A 23,382-nucleotide genomic window follows, 5' to 3' on the forward strand; every position below is an offset into this window, starting at 1 on the left:
AGAAGGGCTTAGATCTTCTGTCCTCTGATGGCAGCAAGTGGCGGCAATGGAACGAAGAAACAATGGAGCTCCCAGAGCTGGCAATTAAGTTCAGCACCGGGTGAACTTTGCCGTGCAGAGGGGAGAAGCACTAGGCTCCTGGAGGTTGAACAAAGAATCTATGCTGCGCTTAAATTATGCACATCTATACTGAAAGTGATGCATTTCGATTCTTGTATGCTCGACGAGAAGAACTGGAGCTGTTGATGAGCTCTTTCCTAATCTTAGATGTAGTCATACGTTGAGCAGTTCACATATCTATTGATTGACATATCTTTTCAGCTCTAGTACTATTTCTAGCCTTACTTGGCCTTCGAGCTAGAGGAATGCACTGAGTGGGTTTCTTAGACTCGGTGGACCTTGATGGATACCCAGATAATGGCAGATCGAAACGTCCATTATCGCACCTGGGCCCTCTCTTCATGCTATGGAAGTGATAGGAGCCATCTCTCCGTTTAATGCGGATGTCTCGGAGCAAAAGCCTCGGCATGTCAATTTACTTGTATCTGAATTAGGTATGGAGAAAGTATGGAAAATAATGAGATACATACACGTATAGAAGGCAGCTTCTACTTGGTAGTATAAGATCGAATACGGTAATGCCTAAGACGTAAATAACTGATATGATATCAGTTGCCTAGTACTCCGTAGATAACGGGATGGTCAAAGATCTTGCTGCTGTTGTTTTAGACTATTTCATACGGGTCCTTGACAGGTGGAGCTTCCACTGACACTTGCCTCTCCAGATCAACCTCCTCAGATGTGACCACGACTCTACTCTCTATAAGGGTATATGTCGCGAAAATCATGCGCTTGCCATTGAAACGTCGTTTAACTCTAATGAAACCCTGTCTCCAGATCTTGTATGACACACAAAGATTGCAACATCCTGATGAATGGTGGCAGTGGATATCACGGCTGTGGGTCTTATTGGGCGACCTGAACATCTACAAAGTGGCTAGTCGCCATTTGGCAGCGAGGCTACCATGCCAAATCCTTCTAGAAGCAAATTGGTCGTACGATTCATCGATCTCGCCATAGAGTACCCGTTGATATCGACCCGCTCGTTCCTGCAGGAGATATATGGGTAGGAGAAGGGGCATGGAATTGAGGCTGGAGATGATGTACGCCACAGATCATTTGCTTGATGACTGATTGATGTAAAGCCACGGTAGATTTGGGGTTTTTACTTTAAGCGGTATCAATGGTGTGGCTATTTGGAGATATCTTGAACCCAGGAATGAGGAGATTGGAGAAGTCATATTGCTCTTTCACACAGGTGCTCATGTCCTTTCATAGCTCACATTGATGATGATTATATAGATGGACTTTTCTTAATACAGATCATATTTATACATATATTATATTTGAATACTGATCAATCACATACTGCAAAAAGCGTTGTCTGACCATTGTTGATTTGCCCGTTTACATGATGTTGAATTCAGTAGGGTAGGTACCTACATGTATGTACTCCGCACGTGTAAGAGAACAGTCGCAACACTTCCCCCAACATTGCAGAATACGTTAATTTTTTGCTTGAAAAGCAAATTGCAAGACATCATTTGCTTCTAGTGATCTAGTATCTCTCTATATAGAGCTATTTGTACACATTTCTGGAAGAGTTACTGAGCAGTCTCACGACTATACGCTGGTCAGCTGTCAATGTTTGGAGGCTCCAAGCTCCGTGTCTTCAGCGGGGTTAAAAGCGGGACGCAATACTGTGGGGAAATTCCCAAAAGGAACATGAGCTTCTGCCATGGAATAAGACGGACGGATTATACAGCCTGATGTATCCAAATCGGCCGAAAGATGAAGCAATCGCCTTGCTACCCCTCACCGTGAGATGAGCAAAACCGCAGCAAAGAGGGTGTCTCAAAGGCGGGGGAAAAGAGGAGGCTCAGCCAATTGATGTTCATCCTCGCATATTAAAGGATATTTCAATGTGCAGCACTGAGATGAGCCAAATGGTTGGTGCGGCTCGATGCTGATTGGCCGGCCGAGTCTCTCCGGCTTAACTTTTAGGCTCCGTGCATGTAAGTGAATGTTAGTCGAAGCTTCAACTGCATGTAACCTACAAGAGACAGTAAGACCTAGACAGACCATCACTGTAAGGTAGGCTATTCATTCTACCTTGGTGGTATTCGGGGATTGGAACTAGCTAAACGATGAAATTGCCTCATTGAAACACACGGCGGCATCAGCCTCACACAGGGCAGGACTTGCATTAGCAGAGTGGTATTGCGTGTAAATAAGACATGAACTACCAACATACCTTGCAGCAGCATGCAAGCGTGTCCAATAGTACTATAGCTTTTGGAGTGCATGCATAAACGACGAGACGGTTTGTAAATTATATGTCGTGGTTGATGCTACAGTATATCTCTCTCTGTGTAAGTGATGAGGACAGCGTAACATGCCTCAACGATGTACTTTCTTTCTGTGTTAACACAGACACAACACAACACAACATGCCAGATATAGAATCCATACCACCAAACTACACCTATTCAAGTACAGTATTCAACAAAAAGATGCTCAGCAACCCTTGTCCTCCTTCTCCTTTCCCCCGCTCCCAGCGCTAAGCCAAACGCCAAACTTGGCTTCCCCCACATCTCCAACGTGACCCCGAATCCCGAGATATGTACGCTCGCGATGCCATCAAATTACGTCTTCGGCTAGATTAACTGGAACCCGGCTGATCCTCTCACTCCCCACCCTCTTTTTGTTTTCTTTTGGAGACGCCTCTCCCAATGGGATCAATGGGAGGGGACAACCAGTCCGCGGCCATCGGTGGGATGCCGAGCCTGCAGCGAGCCGGGAAGGGGGCTCCGTCCGTCCCCCAAAGCCCCCAGTGACGACGATTCGAGGCCAGGTGAGGGGAGAAAAAAACAGAGAGTGTCAGAGGAGAGACAATTACGTACGGGAGAATGGAGTAGATGAGGGGCTTTTCTTCGATCTCTTTCTTTTCGTATGTGTCATTTGTCTTTGGGCACGGTCCTTGTGAGAACTTGAGAGGGGTCTTGGAGGCGAAGTGGAAGTTCTTTTTGGGGGGTTTTCTCGGAGCATAAATATCGGAGGCTGCTACTCTGCTCTACCACCTCCCTCAAGCCATCAAATCCATCATTCTTCCCGAACAAACCCTTGCAGGCAACCTCCAAGCCTCAATTCAGCCCGAAAAAGAGTCGACACAGCATCAGGCCATCGCTCTCCACCCTTGTACGTCTTTACTTTTACCCCCCGGCATCTACTTGTGTTGCCCTCCGACGCCCGGGTGGCTAATTAACTAACATTATCAGCAGTTTCTTACATATATAAGCTCTTGTCGCTCTGATTGAATCGAGAAAACCCTCGTCAATCAGATCATCACCACTCCATCTTCTTTTCTTGTTCAAGAATTACATCAGCCAAAATGGTATCTTTCCGCCCCCTTTCTCGTTCAGTATCACTCGCCTCGCGAGCTACCCTCGTCTCTTCAACCCCTTCTATTGCTTCCCGTCAATTCTCCTCGCGCGCAGCTGGCCTGGCCAACTCCTCCAAGCTGGGCTCCTTCACCAAGCCACGCCTCATGCCGTCATCAATCCGCACGCTGACAACCGCCCGCGAAAAGGTCAAAGTTCTCCTCGTCCTCTACGACGGTGGCAAGCACGCCCAGGAAGTGAGTGTTATATCCCCTCTCCATGTCTCGCTAAAGTGTCTATTCTACTTCTCTTGTGCCATTGGTTCATGAGCTTTCCTGTCCATGTTGATTTCTCGGACCATATTTGTGGGGGCCGCATCGTCTCGATCCAAACCACAAAAGATGGGGCCGTTTGTGCGCCGGTGCTGAAGCCAAACTCCGCTCATCTTGCGGGAATGCGGGGGAGACCGGCTGATGGCCGCCGAGAATCTACATGCGGGGGGGAAGCTCTCCAATGACTTATAGAGAAGTCGTGATAGTGGCATAAAGGCATTTGATATATCCGGATCATCATTTTTCTAACAAGCAAACCACTACAGGTCCCTGCCCTTCTCGGAACGACTGAGAATGAGCTCGGCATCCGCAAGTGGCTCGAGGACCAGGGCCACACTCTGGTCACCACCTCCGACAAGGAGGGCGAAAACTCCAAGTTCGACCAGGAGCTGGTTGACGCCGAAGTCATCATCACCACTCCGTATGTTGAAACTCTTCTTGATCTTTTCACTATGTAAATCCTAGTCTAACAGCAGCGAATAGCTTCCACCCCGGTTACCTGACCGCTGAGCGTCTGGCCAAGGCCAAGAACCTCAAGATCGCCATCACCGCTGGTATCGGCTCCGACCACGTCGACCTTGTCGCTGCCAACAAGACTAACGGCGGCATCACCGTCGCCGAGGTCACCGGCTCCAACGTCGTCTCCGTCGCCGAGCACGTCGTCATGACCATCCTCGTCCTCCTCCGCAACTTCGTGCCCGCCCACGAGCAGGTCGCCAGCGGCAAGTGGGACGTCGCCGCCGTCGCCAAGCAGGAGTACGACCTCGAGGGCAAGGTTGTTGGTACTGTCGCCGTCGGCCGTATCGGTGAGCGCGTCCTGCGCCGCCTCAAGCCTTTCGGCTGCAAGGAGCTGCTGTACTTTGACTACCAGGGCCTCAAGCCCGAGGTCGAGGCCGAGATTGGCTGCCGCCGCGTCGACACCCTCGAGGAGATGCTCGCCCAGTGCGACGTCGTCACCATCAACTGCCCGCTGCACGAGAAGACAAAGGGTCTCTTCAACAAGGAGCTCATCAGCAAGATGAAGAAGGGCTCCTACCTCGTCAACACCGCCCGTGGCGCCATCGTCGTCAAGGAGGATGTTGCCGAGGCTCTCCGCACCGGCCACCTCGCCGGCTACGGTGGTGATGTCTGGTTCCCCCAGCCCGCCCCTGCCGACCACCCTCTCCGCACTGCCGTCAACCCCTTCGGCTTCGGCAACGCCATGACCCCCCACATGTCCGGAACTTCTCTCGATGCCCAGAAGCGATATGCTGATGGCACCAAGGCTATCCTCGAGAGCTACCTCACCGGCAAGCACGACTACCGCCCTGAGGACCTGATTGTCTACAACGGTGACTGGGCTACCCGCTCTTATGGTCAGCGTGACAAGATCAACACCGTCAAGCAGTAGATGGTGGAAGAATGAAAGATGACCTGAAAGGGGAAGGGAGGTATTGGCTGGCTTGAAAAGGGAACAAGAAAACCCGCCTGCTGAAAGAAACAAAATGAACACTTAACTAAATCGGCTCATCCATGTATATGATAACGCTGAACAACGACACGAATACCTCTTGCATATCTAGCTATTAGTGCCAGCAACAATACGATATCTTTTTTTATTTTTTCAAACTAAATTCACTTGACTTTGCTGTGAATTGTAGTGAAAACCACCTACTTCCGTAACAACTCTTGTATTCGTACAAATTAGTATCAGCATCATCACCCTTCATCAACATGTACAAGACAAATATTATACAGCGTATGGTAATTAATAAAGCCTTTATTCATTATACATGCTTATAGATAGATGCATTCAACTCTTTCACCATACGTTACTCATTGCAGTCTTCACATCCGTTAGCAATCATGCCCTCCCAATGCCAGCCGTCATCAATGTCTAAGTAACCCTTTTGAAACCACCCCAGCCAAAATCGAGCAATGCTCATTAAACCAGCAAAATTCAAACAAGGCATTAATAAGTAATAAGTAGTATTCTGTAGAACAATCCATACGGGGCTTTTATTACCCGACGCGAGAAGCGAAAAAAGAAGAAGAAAGATGCACATTCCTTCACCGTCTCCAGAACCGCCACCACGGCTTCTCTGCGTCGCCAATGTCGCCGCTTCTCCGCGTGGTAGACCTGTCTCTCCCTCTGATACGCCAAAAGTACACTGGTATGCCGGCCGCGACGAATGCCACGACAATCATTGTCTGTAAGGGCTGCGCAAAGACGGCCCTGCTGAGCAGGAAGAGACTGACACAGCAAAAGATGATGGGAGTGGAGATCCACGTCTTATAAGGGCGCTCCAGGTGCGGCTCCTTGACACGCAGCACAATGAGGCCAAGGACAGTGACGAAGTAGAATGTGTAGCCCGCCACACCGTAAAAAGTGACCAGCGTGCTAAACTCGCCGACGATGCAGTATCCGCACGTGAGCACGGCGTTGAGTAGCAGGGCGTAAATAGGGGTGAAGAACAAGCCGGCATCTTCGTCGCCAAAGCAGCTGCGGAACTTTTTGGAGAACCAGCTGCGAGAACGCTGCGTCGACAGGCCGTGGTCGTTGTCGTTGCTGCCGACACCCAGCCGGCCAAAGATGTCAGGGATGTAGCCTTCCTTGCCAGCGACATAAATAAGTCGGCTGGCGGTAAAAGTAGATGAGTTGAGTGCGCCGAAGCAGCTCGCGCTGACGATGAGCGCAAAGACGAGCGCGCCAATCGGTCCAAAGACTTTGGATCCAAACTGGACGGCGACGGTGTTGGAGGCGTTGATGGACGCCAAGGGGAGGACGAGAAAGTAGGACACGTTGGCGAGGACGTAGGAGACAATAACTAGCGGCATGGCTGTGTGAATGACGCGGGGGAGGTCCCTGCTAGGGTTGCGAAACTCGCCCACGACGTAGTTTGTCTACATTGAAGCGCATGTTAGATGGCAGCTCTTTCATTGTTCACATATGATTTTCGCAACTCACATTGTCCCAGCCATCATAGGCCCATAGTCCGGCATACAATGCAATCGCCCAATTTGACGGATCTGAAGATGTGCCCGTGAACCAATCGTGAGATTTCCACTCGTTGCTTGCATCTCCTTTAAACGAGAGACCCGTGGCGGCCACCACGATGCCCACCACAGTCACTCCTAATAGTGCCACAAACTTGAGGAACATGAGGAAATCATTGACCCTCGTGCCGACCCTTGTCGAGATGCAGTTGAGAAACGTCACCATGAAGATGCCCACCAACGCAACGGCCTTGTTGATCCAGGGGTTAATCGTCTCGGCTTCTGCGCCGATGATGGCCCTGACGAAATACTCGCCCATGATGATGGCGATGATGGCAGCGCTCCCCGGCTTCAGCACCAGGAGAGCCACCCATGAGAAGAGGAAACCGGCCAGCTCACTAAACGTCTTGGCAAGATAGACCTGGGAGCCGCCGTTGAGAGGGATTGCGCCTCCCAGCTCGGCGTACGAAGCACCGCCGGTCCACGCAAGAATGCCCGCCACCACCCATACGATGAGGGCTGCGCCAGGAGACCCGAGCCTCGCGCTCACCTGGCTCGGCGAAGAGAAGATGCCAGACCCGATAATCAGCCCAATGATGAGCGACAGGCCGTTCAGGTACGTCAACGTCTTGAGCTTCTCCAGCGACCCTCCGCCCAGCCCCCCGTTCGGCCTGCCCGCTGATGTCGGCGCGCCAATGGGTGCGTATCCGCCAGCGCCAGCCGTCGAGCTCAGCGGGAACAGGTTGCCCGCAAAGTCGAACGCCGACGACACCGAGTACGAGCGGCCCAGCCTGCCCCTCACCGCCGGGTTGCCGTCGTCCAAGGGATCCTCCTCCTCCACCATGGACAGCCTCCGCGACGACGAGATGCTCTGACGCGACGACACCTCCGAGGCGGCGCCGTCGTAGGCGACGCTGGAGCTGGCCAGCGACGCGAGCTCCAGCGAGTCCCGCGATTGCGACTGCACCATGGCTGCCGTCTTGTTTGTCCCTGTGGCCCTTTTGTGTCCTTTCTTCTGACTCCTCCTCACTGGTCGCCCAGTGTTTCAAAGTTGTTTATCGTTTCGACCGGCGAATTCAGCAGAGATATCCCATATCGCCCAAGGCCAGCCAACTAAAATCGTAAGCAAGAAGAGACGTCGTCGTATTCCGTAGCAAGAAGTCGCAGATCTCGACAACGATGGAACAAAGGAATGCGCTGTCTCGCAACAAAACCGCCTCGGTAACCGAAAAAAAGGAACAGGGCACAGATTATCGTAGTCTTCGTAAATGACGTCTTCGAAAGTGAAAAACAAAGAAGAAAGAAGGACCGAAAAAAACGAATGCTCGGCACAATCGAAGCTATTTCCCCCTGAATATAAAAAAATTATATAAAGAAAAAAAGAGTCGGTGGACCAAAAGGAACTTTAATCAACGGTTCGAAATGGTGAAGCGACACACGAGCCGCTGTTCCCCTCGCATGTACTAGCAGAAAGATGGGAGCAATTGGCCCCCCCCTGTTCGCCCGCTTCTCATTGGCTTGTCATTCAATGCTTAAACATGCTAGCGTCGTATTGTCGGCCTTTCTCCTTGATGACTAAGGCGGCAGCGACTCTTTGCATTCGATCTGCGGTTCTGCATTGCTCACCTCATTTAATCGTTATCGTTTATTGTCGTTTATTGTCGGCGCCGTGAAAAACCTCCTCGGCGCATAAGTGGTCCTGTCTTGCTGTTTGTTATCCGACGATTAGCAATGGGCTCCGACGATTACAAGGCCATTGGCGGCGGCGCCCTCAAGCTGAAGGGCGCAAAAATCGGCAAGAAGAAGAAGAAGACCGCCAAGTCAGACCTGGAAAAGAACCTCTCGACCGGAGACGAAGCCGCGCTCGTCAAGAAGGACGACGACGGCGACGACACGTCCAAGCGCAGCCGCGATAAGAAAAAGAGTCCTGTAAACGATCATCATCGCAGCAATGAAGATGGCGAGGACAAGGAAGAGGACGAACCAGTGGTACTCAAGACGGAGTCCGAGCGACGGTACGAGGAAGCCAGAAAGAAGAGGGTAAGCCTAAAATCCCGCCTCACTTTGCACTTTGAGCTTTCATTCTTGAATGGTATTGGCTGACATATGGCACAGCTTCTCCAGATTGCGCAATCGTCTGGATCAAGACCCGAGTTGTTAAAGACACACAAAGAGCGCGTCGAGGAGCTGAATACGTACTTGTCCAGGCTGAGCGAGCATCATGATATGCCCAAAATCGGACCGGGCTAAACGACAATGGTGCATTTGCATCGGGTCCCTGGGAAAAAAACATATTTGCATGGAATGGAGTTTTGGGGGTTTACTGTCCCTAGATGTTGAAATTATTGGATTATTATATACCCATGAAACCTATCAAAAGAAATACGAGTATACACATTTTATGACGATGATGGATTAGAAAATCGAAATAGGCCAAAAGTCACAAGTCCCAAAGACAACGATTCTCATCTATTGCGCCTAAATGTGTGGCTGCTGTGTTTGCTTGTTTGCTTGTTCGCTTTGCTATATGCTGAAAGTACACTGTATCCCCTTTTTATGCCATATGTGCCAAAAGATTATGAGGCTTTCCCGCGTAGGGCCCCATCCCAGTCTAAGTCCAAGTTATTTGCTGAAAATATCAAAAAATGCAGTTACCCAATCTATGCATCCGCCGAGTTGCTGTATTAAGAAATGAGTGGTAAGGAAATGGCCGTGAATTGTTGAGATGAAAATGAATGAAACGCCGTTGCCAATTCCTCTAGTATCGATACGCTGATGCTTATGCAAGTTGAAAGGAGAGTGAAAATGTTGGGAGAAAAAAAATGGAAAGGGAGGTCGGTCATGTCCGTCTTATACCATAAGAACGGCTCCAACCAAGAGACCAATGACAGCAGGCAGCACCATCTCGCCACGAGGCAGGGAGGCAGCGTTCTGAAGGTCAGGACTCTTGGATCCCTCGGCCTGGTCGGTAGGGACAACGGCAACCCATGAGGTGGAAGTGAGGGTGGTGGTGCCGCCGTTGGGAAGAGTTCTGGTGTAAGTGTGGAGAACCGGAGCAGACGTCGTCTTAGTGCCTGAAGTAATGGTTGTTGCCGGACCCTCGCTAGTAGTGGTTGATGATGTTATGGAGTTATCTGCCAAAAGCGTGTTAGTTATTGATACAACCATTGTTTAAATACCAGAAGATAAAAGAAGAAAATGATAGTTTCGTCTCGCAAAACTTGAAGCACTCGCAACCAAGCAACTATGAGAGTTCCCTTTCACATCCAGGCAAATGGTCCAAGCATCAAAACCAGAGTTGGGATGTCCGTCTCGACAATGTCAAACGACAACGCGAAAATCTGACATACCAGTAGTGGTCTCTGTCGTTGTCGTCGATTCCGGAGGGGAAGTTGAAGAAGGGAAGGAAGAGGTAGAAGAGGAAGGGGGCAAAGTATCAGAAGCAGTTGTAGATGCATCGGTAAACGATGAAACGATGCTTGATGACGACCTACCGGTAGAGGTGGTGGACTCTGGAGCGGTGGTGGTGGGAGAGGAGGAGGCAGCCGTAGTGGTCTCTTCAGTTCCTGTGGTGGACGTACCAGTAGTAGTAGTGGATTCAGAAGGAGAAGTGGTCGAGCTTGGGGGCTCGGTTGAGGTTGCACTTCCGGTGTTAGTAGTAGTCTGTTCGTCGGTGGTGGTGCGGCCTGCGGTGGTGGAAGCAGGAGTAGAGGTTGAAGATGAGTCCGAGGTTGTGGACCCAGCAGTGGTACTGGCGGGTTGGGCTATTGATACGTGAGTTAGCCATCGTCACAATGATACTTTCAATGTCAAAATAGAACTTACTCGTAGTAGACTCAGTCGAGGATTGCTCAGGAGTGGTGGTTGAGGATGATGACGAATCCGTGGTTGACTGTGCAGGCGAAGTTGAGGATTCCTGTACCGAAGTAGACGAAGAGGACGGGGGAGTTGTAGACGACGAATTGGGGATGGTGCTATTGTTGTTTGGGTTATCCTCTTGTCTCTTGGCAATCTGGACAATAGCCGAAGCCACAGAAGGGTCGTCGCCATGGATAGCATCAATGGCATCACGGTCCGAGGGGAAGACGCCATGCTGGTATCTCTCGGGAAGATAGGCATGCAGCAGCCGGTGAAGCAGGTCAGGAGACGCCTTCTGAAGTGCCTCAGCCAGCTCCCCGTTGGAGGCGTGAGCCTTGGCCACGGCCATCTTGTTGGACTTGTGGCAGTTGACGACGCTGGGTCGAGCAGTGGCAACGCCCAAGCCGAGGACGAAGCCCACTGCGATGATGAACAGTGCCCGCCTAAAGTAAACCATCTTCCTATTCTTGCGGGGGGTCTGCTGCGTTAAGTGCTGATATCCGGTCTGCTTCTCTCCTTGGATGCTCTTCAGAAGTCCAGCCTCTAGGTGACCATCACGGTCATTGTAAGCCGCGGGAGCCATGACAGCGGATAATATACTGTCAAGAGTTTGAACGAATGGGGCAGTTGAGTATCGTATGCGAGTCCCGTGTTGCTGCAGGCAGGGCAGGGGGTGTCTTGAAGTTTACGAGACTGGACGAATCCGAGACACACGCCACCACCGGCAGGCCAAGCGGAGAGGGTTTTTGGGTTTTTGGGTTCAGCTATGCCGGACCCGAAAGGTCTAGCAAGAGGGTTTTCGAGTGAGGGCGGGTCCCGTTTTCTCTTTTGGAGAATTACACTCGTCTGGAGTCTCCTCTTGGGGCAAAGTCTGGGGCAAGATGGCTGCAGGTCTCCGTTTTGCCGAGTCGGGTCGGGGTTGAACTGCTGAGAGGCGTTTCTGGTCTGGCCAACGAAGACGACAACTGTCGAGTCCGCGTATGTGTTAGGTGTATATATGCAGGTGAATGAGGAGAAGGGGAAAAGTGTGGTGGAAAGAGAGGCTGCCGTTCCTCGACGATGGAAAAGTATAAGTTTTGGGGGCTGGAGGAGGGTCCGTGGGCTTGCATAAAGGCGCTCCGCCAGCTTGTGAAAGATAAGAAATCGATAGCAAGCATCAGCATCAGTCAACGGCCATGGAAAACAGGATCGAAGGCTGCTAACCCTCTTGGCACGGTTGAACAGCCTCGCCGCCGTGTCCGCGCTTGTACGATACAGTCACAGTATCACAAGCTGCTTCTGTTGCTATCCATGGATACGAGGTGGTGGCCCTGGCTCCCGGGCCCCCAGCCCACTGCCCACTCTGCTTCAGCTGGCATGGCAAAGACGGCAGCAATGACAGCTCACTGATACAAGGACAAGGGCGATAGCTTATCCATGCGTCATTATTAGCGGACAGCAGACGCTTGCGCAGGCTGGAGGTTGGGCTGGCGGGACTTGAAGCACGGGCTGAGGGCCAATATTTCCAGACACAAGCCATTTGCTGTCTCTGACTGGCTGCGACTTTGGGCCTCGGAGAGCTCTAGCGGCACTAGGCCCGCTGCAGGGGGGGAGCTATCGCGGAATCCATGACGAGTTTCAGTTTCTGCAGAGCCGCTGCCGGGTTTTGACAGACTCGGGGCGGCTTTCAATTGTGTGGACGTGCATTGATTGTATTTTTTTTTTTTTTTTAGCGCCAAAGGGAGCTGACTACTGGCGGTACCAGGCGCAATTGTACCAGGCATGCATCGTCCACTATCTGACTCGCTCGATGCTGTAAGCGGCAAGCAAGGGAAGAAAAGGGACTCATGGAAGGAGAAGAAGAAACATGACACAGGTGGACGAATTCAATTCCGATTTATTGGCCCAGCGTCTCCATTCCAGCGGCAAACAGGCGTTACGCCACGTCAGGCCTCTGTTCCTGTTTTGAGCTTGAAGCTTTTAGTTAGACTTTGGGTACTGTTTCGCCCCATGAGCTCGCGACTTCAGCAATAGGTACTCAGGATGACAGGGCGAAACTCGGCGATAGAAGGGGAGCAGCAAGTGAGCAAAGGATGAGGTCTAAATGATTACGTGTACATAAATGTAGGCATCGATTGCTCACTCACTGCTCACTATCCGACAACACAACAATTGATGCCGCTGGATTTGGCGCCTTATCCCGGAGCGGCTTCATGAAACTCGTTCTCTCCGCCCGTCGTCTTGGTTCTTTGCTCGGGCAAGCTCCTCCGTACTCCGTATTTCGTTCTACAGTAGCTGTTAAATCCACTTGCCGGCATGAGTATCGCCACCCAACCACCAGCATCAACAAGCCAGTGAGGACTCCCACGGTACGCAGTAGTTCGTGGCAGGACTAAGACGAGCAGCGCCTTTGCCTGGACAGTGCCGACTGATTAATCAACTCCGGAGAAAACAACCATTCTTGATCTCTGGCTCTCTCGTTTCTAGCCTTACCACACCTTGCATCTTGTCATGGCAATTCCCGTGCCCTCTCCTCGGATCTTGGTTGTCGTATCCCCATTTAGCACTGGTAGGCGGAGTCCCTACTCCCCGGTTGTACGAGAACCTGCAGTTACGAAGTGGCATCGCCCATCTCCTTATGATCATCGATGGTCATATATCACCCGCCTTGGCCCATGTCCCGACGACAAAAGGGTTGCGTAAACCATGATGGTCTGGCGATGCGATGACCTCTTTCCACAGTCACTTCGCTCGTCACCAACACGTCCATTACATCTGCACGCTCCCTGGCTGTAGCTCGTACTAGTAGCGTGCTCCTCCTACTCACCTGTACAAACTCTTCATTTGTCCATCAAAGAGAAGCGTGGCGTGATCTCCCATCTCCACAGCCCGTTTCCTAGTTTCCTAGCTCTTGCTGCCGGCATTCCCGCTGCTTACACTCTTCCACATCATAGACAGGGCCTGCCGTGATCGTGAATAATCGGGGCGGTGTAACCCCTTTCGTGGGCGCCTTGAAGACGCCGGAACGCCGCCCGCAGCATCCCGTAACCATGACGGCGACGAGATGCGTCCAGGTTCGAATGTGAGCATGTCTTGCGAAATGCCCCCCAGGATACGCTCTTTTGCTCTCGTTATTCTCCGCGGGATCGCCCCGAAGCGGTATCATGAGCAAACGAGACTAGCCGTGCGGCTACAGCAGCTGCTCCGTAACCGCACTCCATCACTGACATCACCGCCAAAAGCCCAACCGACGCTGGCTCAGCCCATTTTCTCGCGCGGCTCGTATTCGAGTCGAAAGAAAGCGGGAAGAGGAGAGGATTGGAGACTTGGCCGGCCCCGACTGGACGATGCACTTATGCGGACGAAAGGCCCAGACTGTCGCTCTCTGGCCAATGTGCAGAGGCCAGCAAACTTTTGGGATTTCAGCCAAGGCTTATTTAGGCCCTGGATCAACGTTTAGATTGGCGAGTCCGTGCATTTGGTGCCCTCAGCCTCATGGGGAATTCTCGAGGTAAGCAAGGGTATCCACGCTTCTGGAAACGCCTCGGAGGCTACGGCGCGCAATTCAGCGGATGGTCAAAGAGTAAAAGACCAACCTCCAAGAAATTGGAGAGAAAAGAGGGGAAGGAAGTCAATTGCTGTGACAAATATGTATTCGTACACACTCCAGCTCCGGATGAGCAGCATTGAACGTATATCATTATCAATTGACTTACAACTACAGGTAATTAGTTAATAAGTTATATGCCAAGCCTATACTTGCTGTTGGCAGCATCTCTAAGTGAGAATCCAATCTTCGGATACCGGAAGCACGGCCGGCTTCAATCTGCAACCCTGTAAACTATCTTCGTCAGATTCAACTCGATAGTCTCAACTCTGTTTGTCTGGTGCAACATGTCTTTCCATGATTTGCGGCCGTTGAATTGGCTCCACTCGAGCTGAATACATTTAGCCTCCAGGCCGTTTACCAGCTCAAGCATGGCATTTCCCTCGACACCAATTGGCTGTACGCATCCCGGTTTCAACCTTTGGGGCTCTGCATTGCAGCTGTAGCTTCAGATCCTCTCAGCCTTGTGAAAATGCCATCCTTGTTGTGCCAGGCCAGTGGGAGGTTCCAATTGGCGTTGCGAGAGTGTCGAGGCTGCAAACTTTGCCTCTACTCTGTCTTTTTTTGCCCATTTTGGCAATGTTTAAACAAACTGATCAGTCACTAACTTTAAAGTGGCTGCTGCTAGTCGCAGTCGATCCAGCCAGCTGTTGAGACAATTAGCAGAGGAAAACCGGCGTCTAGCTATGAGGTTTCCGTTGCCGAGACACGTGAAGTTGACGCCTGCAATGCTAAAAACGCACAGGCACAGGCACAGGGACTTAATATATTAAATGCCGTTGAACAAGTCCAATAAAATGGCCAATCATCCGTCACACATTCTTGGCCAAATGCCTCTTCAAGCATATCTCAAGCGCTGTTTCATGCAAGTACTATGCACGTATGATTTGCAGGGCGGTGACTTTGGCTGCCATCAGGGTTTCACGTGATAATGCCAGCAAATGGACCAACTATTCGCAAAGCCTCAGCGAACCGTGGCTAAGGTACACGTAGCTTTCATGTGAAAGTCAAACACCATTCCACGTAATCTCATTTATTTTTTTCGATTTAATTCTCCCAATGTAAACACTCCTTTGCCTGCTGAAGCCGCCCGAGCAGCAGCCATTGGAATTTCCCCAAGGCTGTCGACGCCTCAGTTCCCCAATACGTCATCCAGATCTCGAGCCACATCCACTCCAACCGTCTTCAATGGTTCCTAGCAAAAGTGGCCTCACACGACATGCCAACGCACCTCAGCCCAGAGTCGACAGAGGCTCTGGGTCAAGTTGAACAAGAAGTCCTTCGGGCATTGAACCGGTCGCCTCACCCCTATCATCACCAGAGTTCCGAGCTGCCCTACCCCTCTGACCATCTGGTCTCTCGCGGCGAAAGAGCTGCATCTCCGAAGCTGGGTAACGACTCGAGCCAACCATCGCTCTCCGGTCTACCAACCTTCTCGAAGGAATCGACGCCAGCGAGCGATAGCGGCACCGATGCCGATGATGAACACTTCCTCAAGGGCCTGCCGCCGCCAAAACTGCGACCCCACAAAGGGCTGAGAGGCCGAAACGAGGTTATATCTGGCACCTCGACGCCACTCTTGTCGCCCGCAGTCCTGCAAGAACCAGTGCCTCCAACAAGTCGTCGGACATCGCATAATGGCAAGAAATCTGAAGAGAGAGCTATCTTGCCGGAGGTCATCCGTCGGAGGAAGATTCTCGTACAGCGAGCCATTGAAGCTGGCATCATCACCACGCTCGCTGGCATGATCCAAGCGAACAAGTTGCTGGCACCGGTATTACGTACTTGGCGCAAAGGTGCATCACATCCATCCTCCATCCTTGTGAATTTCTTTCTTACTAGTTGTAGATTTCTATCTCTTTGGTGCCTTGTATGGAGGGTTGTTACTGCTGTATCCGATTCGAGTTATCGCATGGAGCTACAAGAATCGCCAAGCCTCTTCAAGCTTGGCGTTAAAGATTCCCTCAACCTTCGACCCTGCGCCTCTTCTCTATCCTCCGTCAATCACGATATTTGTGTCACTGCTCGTATCTGTCAACAATCCAGCAGTTATCCTCCCCAACCTTATACTTGGCATAAGCTCGATCCCACAACAAGTGGTGCCGAAACTCGATCAAAACGCTGCATATGACTCTCTTCACTGGGTTCTTTCTTGTCTGCCTCTGATTTGGCGATCTTCTTTGTCAGATCACTCTCGATTTATACCGACTTATTCCTTCCTCACGCAAGAAGACCTCGTCCTGCTATACCCCCTACATAGAACTGCCTCCGCTGTATTACATCACCTTACCACGACCAGTCTCCTTACAGCCGAGCTTCAACTTCTTTCGATTGCGCTGATCAACGTGTTGCTTTTAGCGTCGTCGCCCCAGATTCAGATACTAAAAGCTCTGTTATGGGGTGGTGGATTGAGCATACTCGTGCTCTGTGGTGCCGTGATTAGATGGGGAATTGTTTTGGCAAGAGTCCCCAAATGGCGGTTTCGAAGAGAGCCATATCCGCCACGACGCCCGTTTTGGAAGTCCTTGTTTAGACTGTTATCCTGGCAGAGACTTAAGAACGAAATTCTAGGATCACCTCATGATCTACACGATGATATATCGTTCTCAACCGATGACGACGAAGACGACTTGCGATTTAGCAGTCCTACTAGAGTTCAATCTCTCAGCATATCGGCAGACACCCCATCTGACGTACACAATCCCTCTTCGCCCACTATCGAGAATGGATGGAAAGTAGCCGGAATTTCTCGAAGACATACGACTCCATTCCCCGAGAAACTCTCTCGAAAAGCAGCAACGCACACACCATCTGGAAGAAGAAAACGGACGGCATCTGTTTCTATCCGCGCATATTTCAAGTTTACACCGGCACAAGCAGCACTGAGGAAGTGGATATATGCAAGCTATGTATACGCCTGCTTGGCAGTCATCATAGTGGCTTTTATCCGCCCATATGTACAGAAATATGCCCTTGATGGCAACGAGCCTATGGGTTGGGCTCTCGGCTACTTTTTTGGTGACCTACCAGGATTCAGATATCGAGTTGTTAGGGCCAACCTTGAACGCTGGATTTGTCTCCCCCCACGGCTTGATACCTCGGATGCGAAGCAGTGCCACCGTGGCTGGGTGGAGCATGTTCGCCTTCATGATTTTGGCGAGGCCAGCACACGTCTCTTCATTAGCGGTTACTGGGTCGCGATTCTCATTGTTGGGCTCGCCATTGTGTTGCAACTGAAAAACACGTACGAGGTGGACACCCGGCGGAAGGTATTCCATTTCATGATGGTCGGCATGCTTCTTCCAGCAACATACGTCGATCCGACCTTTGTTGCCCTGGCTCTTTCAATCGTCCTAGCGATATTCCTGATTTTAGATCTGCTACGGGCAAGCCAGCTGCCGCCTCTCTCCAAGCCGATCGCCTCCTTCTTAGCTCCGTATGTGGACGGAAGAGACTTTCGCGGGCCTGTTGTAATATCTCATATCTTTCTCTTGATTGGGTGTGCCATTCCTCTCTGGCTGTCGCTTGGATCCTTGCCGCGGACTGGATCCAACTACCTGACCGGTTGGGAAATACCCACTAGAGAGATCAGCATGGTTTCAGGAGTCGTCTGTGTCGGCCTGGGTGATGCAGCTGCTTCCCTCATTGGGCGCCGATATGGTCACCGCAAATGGCTCTGGGGTGGTGGTAAAAGCCTCGAGGGGAGCTTGGCATTTACAGTCGTCGTCTTCCTGGGTCTAACGGCTGCTAGTCTCTGGCTTCGAATAGGGCAGTGGCCCGTCGACGGCGAGGGCACGAGCATGACGACCAGAGCTGGACACGCTTTGGTGTGTTCCTCCATGGCTAGCTTGACAGAGGCAGTCTTGACGGGAGGCAACGACAATGTCATTGTGCCAGTGATTCTCTGGACATGCGTTAAAGCGCTTGAAGTTTAATTATATAGAAGCATGATACGGGCGTTTTCTTTCTCTCTTTGGTTTATCAAACGATGGGTATTTAACTGCAGTGTGGGATCATACGATGAAACGATACATTTTTCCTCTCCATCTGCTTGTTTTAATAGATCAATAACAGATGGGTAGGGTTAGACAGCTGCATATGATGAGATGGCAGCGATGGAAGGGGAAGAGATTATGATCTAACGGTTAGATATTTACTAGGACATGAGGTAGAAATAGACGGATAGTTCCCGAAAAGAAGACACGCAGTTAATGATAATATGAACTGTTCGAAGTTCAAAAAAAGCGCCACTGTGATAATTCAATGCAAGACTTTGTAGATATTAATGCGCCATCGCTTTTGGTATATTCGTTCTCTCATGTGTATTCCTCCTGTTCCCTTTGGCAATATTGATAGAGGAGCATCATCAAATCAACTAACAAGCAAAACAACTATGCAGTTAAATCTTCTAAAATGGCTTCAAGATCTTCCTTTCTAAACGGTAGGCTTAGCAATTCCGTTCCCAGGTTGTCTTTACGACTTGTCAACATTTGATGGTCATGGAATCTAAGGAGAGTAATGTCAGTATCGTTATTCGATGATTCACGGGATGATTGCAAAGGGGGGATTTCGGGTATCGTTGGCTTACTCCTTGAGCAGCGTCCGAAAAGCCATTTCGGAGCTGCAGATGAATTCCTCCACGGCCTTGTTGTACACCATTCTATATTCCAGACCAACGCCGTCGTCGCCTTCGTCTTCCATTGCGATGAGAACTTCGCCGACAAGCAAGCGGAACAGGTTCTTTGCGTTTTCTGTAAGACTCTTGAGGACAAACGCGACACCTTCACGACCGTTTACGCGCTGGGATTGCCGACCAAGCAGTTCGTGCACATCATCTACAACGTCAAGCTCAGCCTTGAAAGGCGAAAAGGTGGTGCAGTCGTGAAAGACAAAGTTAAAGTCTGATCGAACGCCAATATCCCACAGCAAGGGGAAATCGGGCGAGTCAGCGGACCCTACAAGATTAATCTGCGGATGGGCAGCGAGCTGGGAGAGAATAGCCTGAGAGCCAGGCTTGCGGAGGGGAATGGCATCGATGGAGTTGACGATGATTGTGATGGTGAGTTTCGCAGTGGAGAGAAGGGAGGTGATGCTTTGGATCATGACGGCGGGTTGGGCGTTTGGCACTCTTTGGGTGGGATCAATGGCGGACGCGACGACGCTGAGGATCTCGCGGAGGTTTGTCGTGTGAGCGTAGCCGTTGACCATGACAATCTTGCCGGCTTTTGTTGACTTGTTGTGGGAGTGGATGTAGGTCGCAAACTTGCGCAGGAGATGTCTCTTGGACCCTAAGCCGTAGAGACATACGCTGAAGCCTTGGGATAGCTCAAACGCCCATTGTGGGAACGACTCTGCGTGGAGGGACTCGAGATAGTCGATGTTCTCGGCGTGGCGATCCTTGTGTTCCCGCAGAATGCTAAAGTACTCGTCATGGGAGAGCAAGTTGAGGGACGTCAAGGTATTGTCGGATGTCTTGGGCCGGCCGGGCTTGTTGTGTAGAAAGTACAGCTCATGGGGAGGCAAGTTTCTCGGCGGCGTAGGCGATCTGGCTCTCTTGGGCCGGCCCTTTCGCCTCGCTGGCGTTTTTGAAGGCGTCGCAGCTTCGTCCGCTACAAAGCTTGCTGCCTCGCCGTCTGTTCTCTCCTCGAGCTCGTCTTCGCCGTCGTCTTCATCTCCACCATCGCTCGACTCATAAATCTGCCGTGCAATATCATCGTCGTCATCGCTCCCTCCATCTCCAACGACTCGGTCTATCAAGGCTCTTGCGCTCTTCTTCCGCGCAGATCGGTCTGCTGCTCTGCCGGGCGTGAGGGCATTGAAGCCTGTAGGTTTCTTGGGAGTTGAAAAGACGGGCACGACGTTTGATTTCGCATTGGGAGTGTTGCTATTCGACTTGGCTTTTGGAGGACGTCCACGGCGTCGAGGCGTGGGTGTTGTTGCAATCGGCTCGGGCTCTGTCGCTGTTTCTTGGATGTCTATGTCCATCTTGTCGCCCAATGACGGCGTATCTGGATATTCTTCTTCGTTTGAATCCATAGCAGTTCCTTGAAGAGAGTCGATAGCTTCAAAGCTTCGTATTGACTGCTTCTAGAGTTTTTGGAGCAGCCGTGACTGCTCGATGATTGCTGTTGGATGGAGGGGTCGTTGCTCGAGGGTATCTTCAAATTGCAGAGGCGCGAGAGATTGAGCAGTAAGAGATGGTGCTATTGGTCACAATAAAGTCGCGATTCTTTCCGTGGAATTTGAAATCAATCCCCTCACAAGAACAGATCCGTAGGATTGATGTTTTCGTCAAGCTTCAATGTTGTCGAGCAATAATCAATGGCTGACCTCATCCGAGATTCTCCCTAGAAAAGCAGCTCGAGCACTCAACGCGACAGATGCGCTGAAGCTACCGGAGCTCCAGGGTCCTGAGGCACTAAACTGAACCATTTGGCGTAGCGTCATTGACCCACTGGAGCTGCCAGAAGAAATTGCATGTCTAATACTTCGAACTTACATAGATGTGCATGTAAATCATTCATTATTCAGGTTCAATCTTTTTCACACATTAAATATTAAATCATATACAAAATGAACTTCAATCTGGCCGGGTCGCTCAGCTCAGCAAAGCTTCTGCTTAAGCCGGGCTTGTGTCTGCCTCATCACATTGCGCCAACATTCAACGACCTTCCCATCCCTCTCGACTCAGTCCTGCAAAGAGACGGCCGGAGAGTCAACATCAAGGCTGTCGTTCTGGACAAAGACGATTGTTTTGCTTATCCCGATGCGAAAGAAGTGTATCCCGCTTATAGAGTACGGCCATGTCCTACCATTTCTGAATTGCAGCGCCATTAACGGAAAACTACAGCAACACTTTGAAAAGCTTAAGCAGACCTACCCAGGTCGCAAACTCCTGGTAGTATCCAATACTGCCGGAGCAACTAGCTGGGATAAAGACCTCAAGCAAGCAGCTGAAGTCGAGAAGAGCACGGGGGTGTTTGTCCTCCCTCACTCAACAAAGAAGCCCGGCTGTGGCGCCGAGATCATGGCGTATTTCAAAAAGTATCCAGAAACTGGAGTGACTGATCCGTCGCACATTGCCGTCGTCGGCGATAGACTGACAACGGACATGATGCTGGCAAATATGATGGGCGCGTGGGCGTTTTGGATCAAAGATGGCGTGGTGCCGCTGAACCAGAAGAGCATCGTGAGTTGATGAAGCTGCTATTGTGCAACTGTGTGTGATGCTCACATTGTGTAGTTTTCCAGGATTGATCACTGCATGGCGGGTTTTCTCCAAGCACGAGGCGTCAAGGCACCTGAGCCTCAAATTCCTGAGAAATACTGAAACTCTTGTTGCTGTGGCTCTAATTCACCGGGCTAGCAGAGCTGTTTTGAGTGGCTTCTCTCTTGGCAGCGTCTGTGAATCACTGACAGACACAACCCTAGTGATGGCTATATCAAGAGAATGTCATCCGTTTGGTCACCTGGCGGTCAGCATGGACACTCGAGCGGCTTTCTTGATAAACTGAATCACCTCGTGGACGACCATGATGCCAATATCCTGCTGCTATAAATTCTTGTTGCCTTGCATCTGACTCTACAACAACTGTTGATGGTGGACTAGATGCTTTCTTACACCCCACGAAGCTCTTATCAATCTTCCACTCCTGAACATACTGTCCATTACTGGATTCTTTTACTATACACCTACCAACCTTCGCCAGGCTACGTTTCTTCACAGAATATTATAATCTGAGCTCGCACACAATGGGTGGCAAAACGTGGTCTAGGCAGGAGGAACGCTTCTTCTGGAAGACAATCGTTCCACAGTCGCCAAAGGCTGTGAAACCGGCCGATCGAATCCACGACTGGAAGGTCTGCGCCGAAATCATGCAGCAAGAAATGGGAGTGAATGCTCGCCGCAAGTATTCGAAGCTTATGCTCTGTGTGTAACATAGTCCTACAACTCAGGATCTTCTCCCAGAATCATTTGCTAACTTGGAATTGCTCTATTTTTCAGTCGAACATTATTTCCAAAACGTTCAGACTGGCCACAAGTCGCCTTGTGCCCGCGAGTTCGTGGTGGAGCACAAACGTGAACTTGGTGAGTTTCGCAAAGGACAAGTATTGTCAGATTCCATGGCTGAAGAGATTCCAGTGCGGTCTCAAGAGCGAATGGTTACTTTGATGCAAAGGGAGGCTGTCATGGCCAATCTCTAGATGGGAAATTACTGGACCTCTTTCGGTGACTTTGCTTTTCAACCTGCTTCATCTTCATCGACATTACGAGTATGGCAGAACTCGGGGAGGATAGGTAGATACAGAGTTGAGTTTATACAAGCATGTTATGCTGGCATGGAGATGCTCTCTCGGGCTTCGATTATTACGCTTTTCAGTCGTCAATTAGACATACAGAGCTTTATTGATATTACGCTCACTGCTCGGCAAGACGAGTTTTGATGGCCTGGTTATGCGTGGGCCAAGAGTTCACTGCTACCAATTATACCCTGAAATTCACATCATTCTAAAACCAACTTTCGGATAGCTAGACCGAATAATTGCATGCAAGTTTTTACTTGTCTTAAGCCAGATTCAAACACCTCCCCTCCTACAATGCAGCAACCATCGTTTCAACAGAGCAAAGATCCAACCGTCTGCGGCCTCTTGATCTCGATAAACCACACTGATCACCAGAGTTGTAATGACAAAACTTGTTCTTCTGCAGGCCCACAGCGGCAGTGATCCAGATGCATCATTGAACCTTTCAGCTGCCGTCGCATCACTTCCACATTCGAACTCTTTGCACTCAGCTGAACGACCATCTCCGTATCTCTCGCCACTCAGATCCCCAGATCACCTCCGTACAACGCAGGGGCAGAAAACGTCTCCTCCACAGCCGAAGCAACTACGGTCAATACCATGGCCTTCAGCTGTCCTCGATCTACCTATGAGAAGACAGCCCATCTCGGCAGAGACTAGAAGGCGTTTTCCAGGGCAATATTTCCAGGGGTTCGCCGTGAGATTTGGAGGCTAGTGGACGGGCCGCGTCTGAGTGGAGCTGGTCTAGAGTGGGCAAACAAGAGCTCAGCTGGGCCCAAGAGTCAATAATTGGCCCTGTAGCGGCTCTGGAAACGGGATGGACCGGCAATAGTCTGGGAGGCTTGACGGGGACTCTATTGATAGTTTGCAGTTCCATTTGTGTGAG

The 23,382-nt window shown here is 50.7% G+C and overlaps 10 protein-coding genes across 10 annotated transcripts; 5 read left to right on the forward strand and 5 right to left on the reverse strand.

The window, feature by feature from the left end:
* The first annotated feature begins 3,234 nt into the window (after positions 1-3,234).
* V8C40DRAFT_233715 (formate dehydrogenase (NAD+)) lies at positions 3,235-5,380 on the forward strand. Its single transcript, XM_083213433.1, has 4 exons — positions 3,235-3,258; positions 3,339-3,697; positions 4,039-4,193; positions 4,256-5,380. Exons 2-4 carry the CDS (start codon positions 3,452-3,454, stop codon positions 5,160-5,162), a joined length of 1,308 nt encoding a protein of 435 aa, XP_083078173.1. The 5' UTR covers positions 3,235-3,258; positions 3,339-3,451; the 3' UTR covers positions 5,163-5,380.
* A 59-nt stretch (positions 5,381-5,439) lies between these two features.
* On the reverse strand, positions 5,440-8,247 carry V8C40DRAFT_233718 (amino acid permease-domain-containing protein). The gene is made up of 2 exons (XM_083213434.1): positions 6,720-8,247; positions 5,440-6,655 (listed from the first exon to the last, which is right to left on the reverse strand). Exons 1-2 carry the CDS (start codon positions 7,716-7,718, stop codon positions 5,822-5,824), a joined length of 1,833 nt encoding a protein of 610 aa, XP_083078174.1. The 5' UTR covers positions 7,719-8,247; the 3' UTR covers positions 5,440-5,821.
* Positions 8,248-8,385: 138 nt separating this feature from the next.
* V8C40DRAFT_233720 (uncharacterized protein) lies at positions 8,386-9,224 on the forward strand. The gene is made up of 2 exons (XM_083213435.1): positions 8,386-8,788; positions 8,864-9,224. The coding sequence occupies exons 1-2, from the start codon at positions 8,480-8,482 to the stop codon at positions 8,996-8,998; spliced, it is 444 nt and encodes a 147-aa protein (XP_083078175.1). The 5' UTR covers positions 8,386-8,479; the 3' UTR covers positions 8,999-9,224.
* Positions 9,225-9,520: 296 nt separating this feature from the next.
* Positions 9,521-11,427, reverse strand: V8C40DRAFT_101610 (uncharacterized protein). The gene is made up of 3 exons (XM_083210671.1): positions 10,574-11,427; positions 10,330-10,512; positions 9,521-9,882 (listed from the first exon to the last, which is right to left on the reverse strand). The coding sequence occupies exons 1-3, from the start codon at positions 11,187-11,189 to the stop codon at positions 9,599-9,601; spliced, it is 1,083 nt and encodes a 360-aa protein (XP_083078176.1). The 5' UTR covers positions 11,190-11,427; the 3' UTR covers positions 9,521-9,598.
* Positions 11,428-12,412: 985 nt separating this feature from the next.
* V8C40DRAFT_233726 (uncharacterized protein) lies at positions 12,413-13,432 on the reverse strand. Its single transcript, XM_083213436.1, has one exon. The coding sequence runs from the start codon at positions 13,229-13,231 to the stop codon at positions 13,022-13,024; it is 210 nt and encodes a 69-aa protein (XP_083078177.1). The 5' UTR covers positions 13,232-13,432; the 3' UTR covers positions 12,413-13,021.
* A 42-nt stretch (positions 13,433-13,474) lies between these two features.
* On the reverse strand, positions 13,475-13,827 carry V8C40DRAFT_233730 (uncharacterized protein). Its single transcript, XM_083213437.1, has one exon. It carries the CDS (start codon positions 13,749-13,751, stop codon positions 13,482-13,484), a length of 270 nt encoding a protein of 89 aa, XP_083078178.1. The 5' UTR covers positions 13,752-13,827; the 3' UTR covers positions 13,475-13,481.
* Positions 13,828-15,190: 1,363 nt separating this feature from the next.
* Positions 15,191-18,399, forward strand: V8C40DRAFT_233733 (dolichol kinase). Its single transcript, XM_083213438.1, has 2 exons — positions 15,191-15,988; positions 16,041-18,399. The coding sequence occupies exons 1-2, from the start codon at positions 15,412-15,414 to the stop codon at positions 18,125-18,127; spliced, it is 2,664 nt and encodes an 887-aa protein (XP_083078179.1). The 5' UTR covers positions 15,191-15,411; the 3' UTR covers positions 18,128-18,399.
* V8C40DRAFT_233734 (origin recognition complex subunit 2) lies at positions 18,334-20,553 on the reverse strand. Its single transcript, XM_083213439.1, has 2 exons — positions 18,781-20,553; positions 18,334-18,698 (listed from the first exon to the last, which is right to left on the reverse strand). The coding sequence occupies exons 1-2, from the start codon at positions 20,226-20,228 to the stop codon at positions 18,584-18,586; spliced, it is 1,563 nt and encodes a 520-aa protein (XP_083078180.1). The 5' UTR covers positions 20,229-20,553; the 3' UTR covers positions 18,334-18,583.
* A 212-nt stretch (positions 20,554-20,765) lies between these two features.
* V8C40DRAFT_261822 (phosphatidylglycerophosphatase) lies at positions 20,766-21,522 on the forward strand (the record flags this gene model as incomplete). The annotated part of the gene is made up of 3 exons (XM_083219304.1): positions 20,766-20,987; positions 21,043-21,381; positions 21,436-21,522. 3 exons carry the CDS (start codon positions 20,766-20,768, stop codon positions 21,520-21,522), a joined length of 648 nt encoding a protein of 215 aa, XP_083078181.1.
* A 211-nt stretch (positions 21,523-21,733) lies between these two features.
* V8C40DRAFT_101698 (uncharacterized protein) lies at positions 21,734-22,638 on the forward strand. The gene is made up of 2 exons (XM_083210672.1): positions 21,734-22,122; positions 22,198-22,638. The coding sequence occupies exons 1-2, from the start codon at positions 21,945-21,947 to the stop codon at positions 22,395-22,397; spliced, it is 378 nt and encodes a 125-aa protein (XP_083078182.1). The 5' UTR covers positions 21,734-21,944; the 3' UTR covers positions 22,398-22,638.
* The last annotated feature ends 744 nt before the right edge of the window (positions 22,639-23,382 follow it).

Source organism: Trichoderma camerunense, assembly GCF_050948025.1.
Source record: "Trichoderma camerunense strain CBS 138272 chromosome Unknown V8C40scaffold_2, whole genome shotgun sequence".
NCBI lineage: Eukaryota > Fungi > Ascomycota > Sordariomycetes > Hypocreales > Hypocreaceae > Trichoderma > Trichoderma camerunense.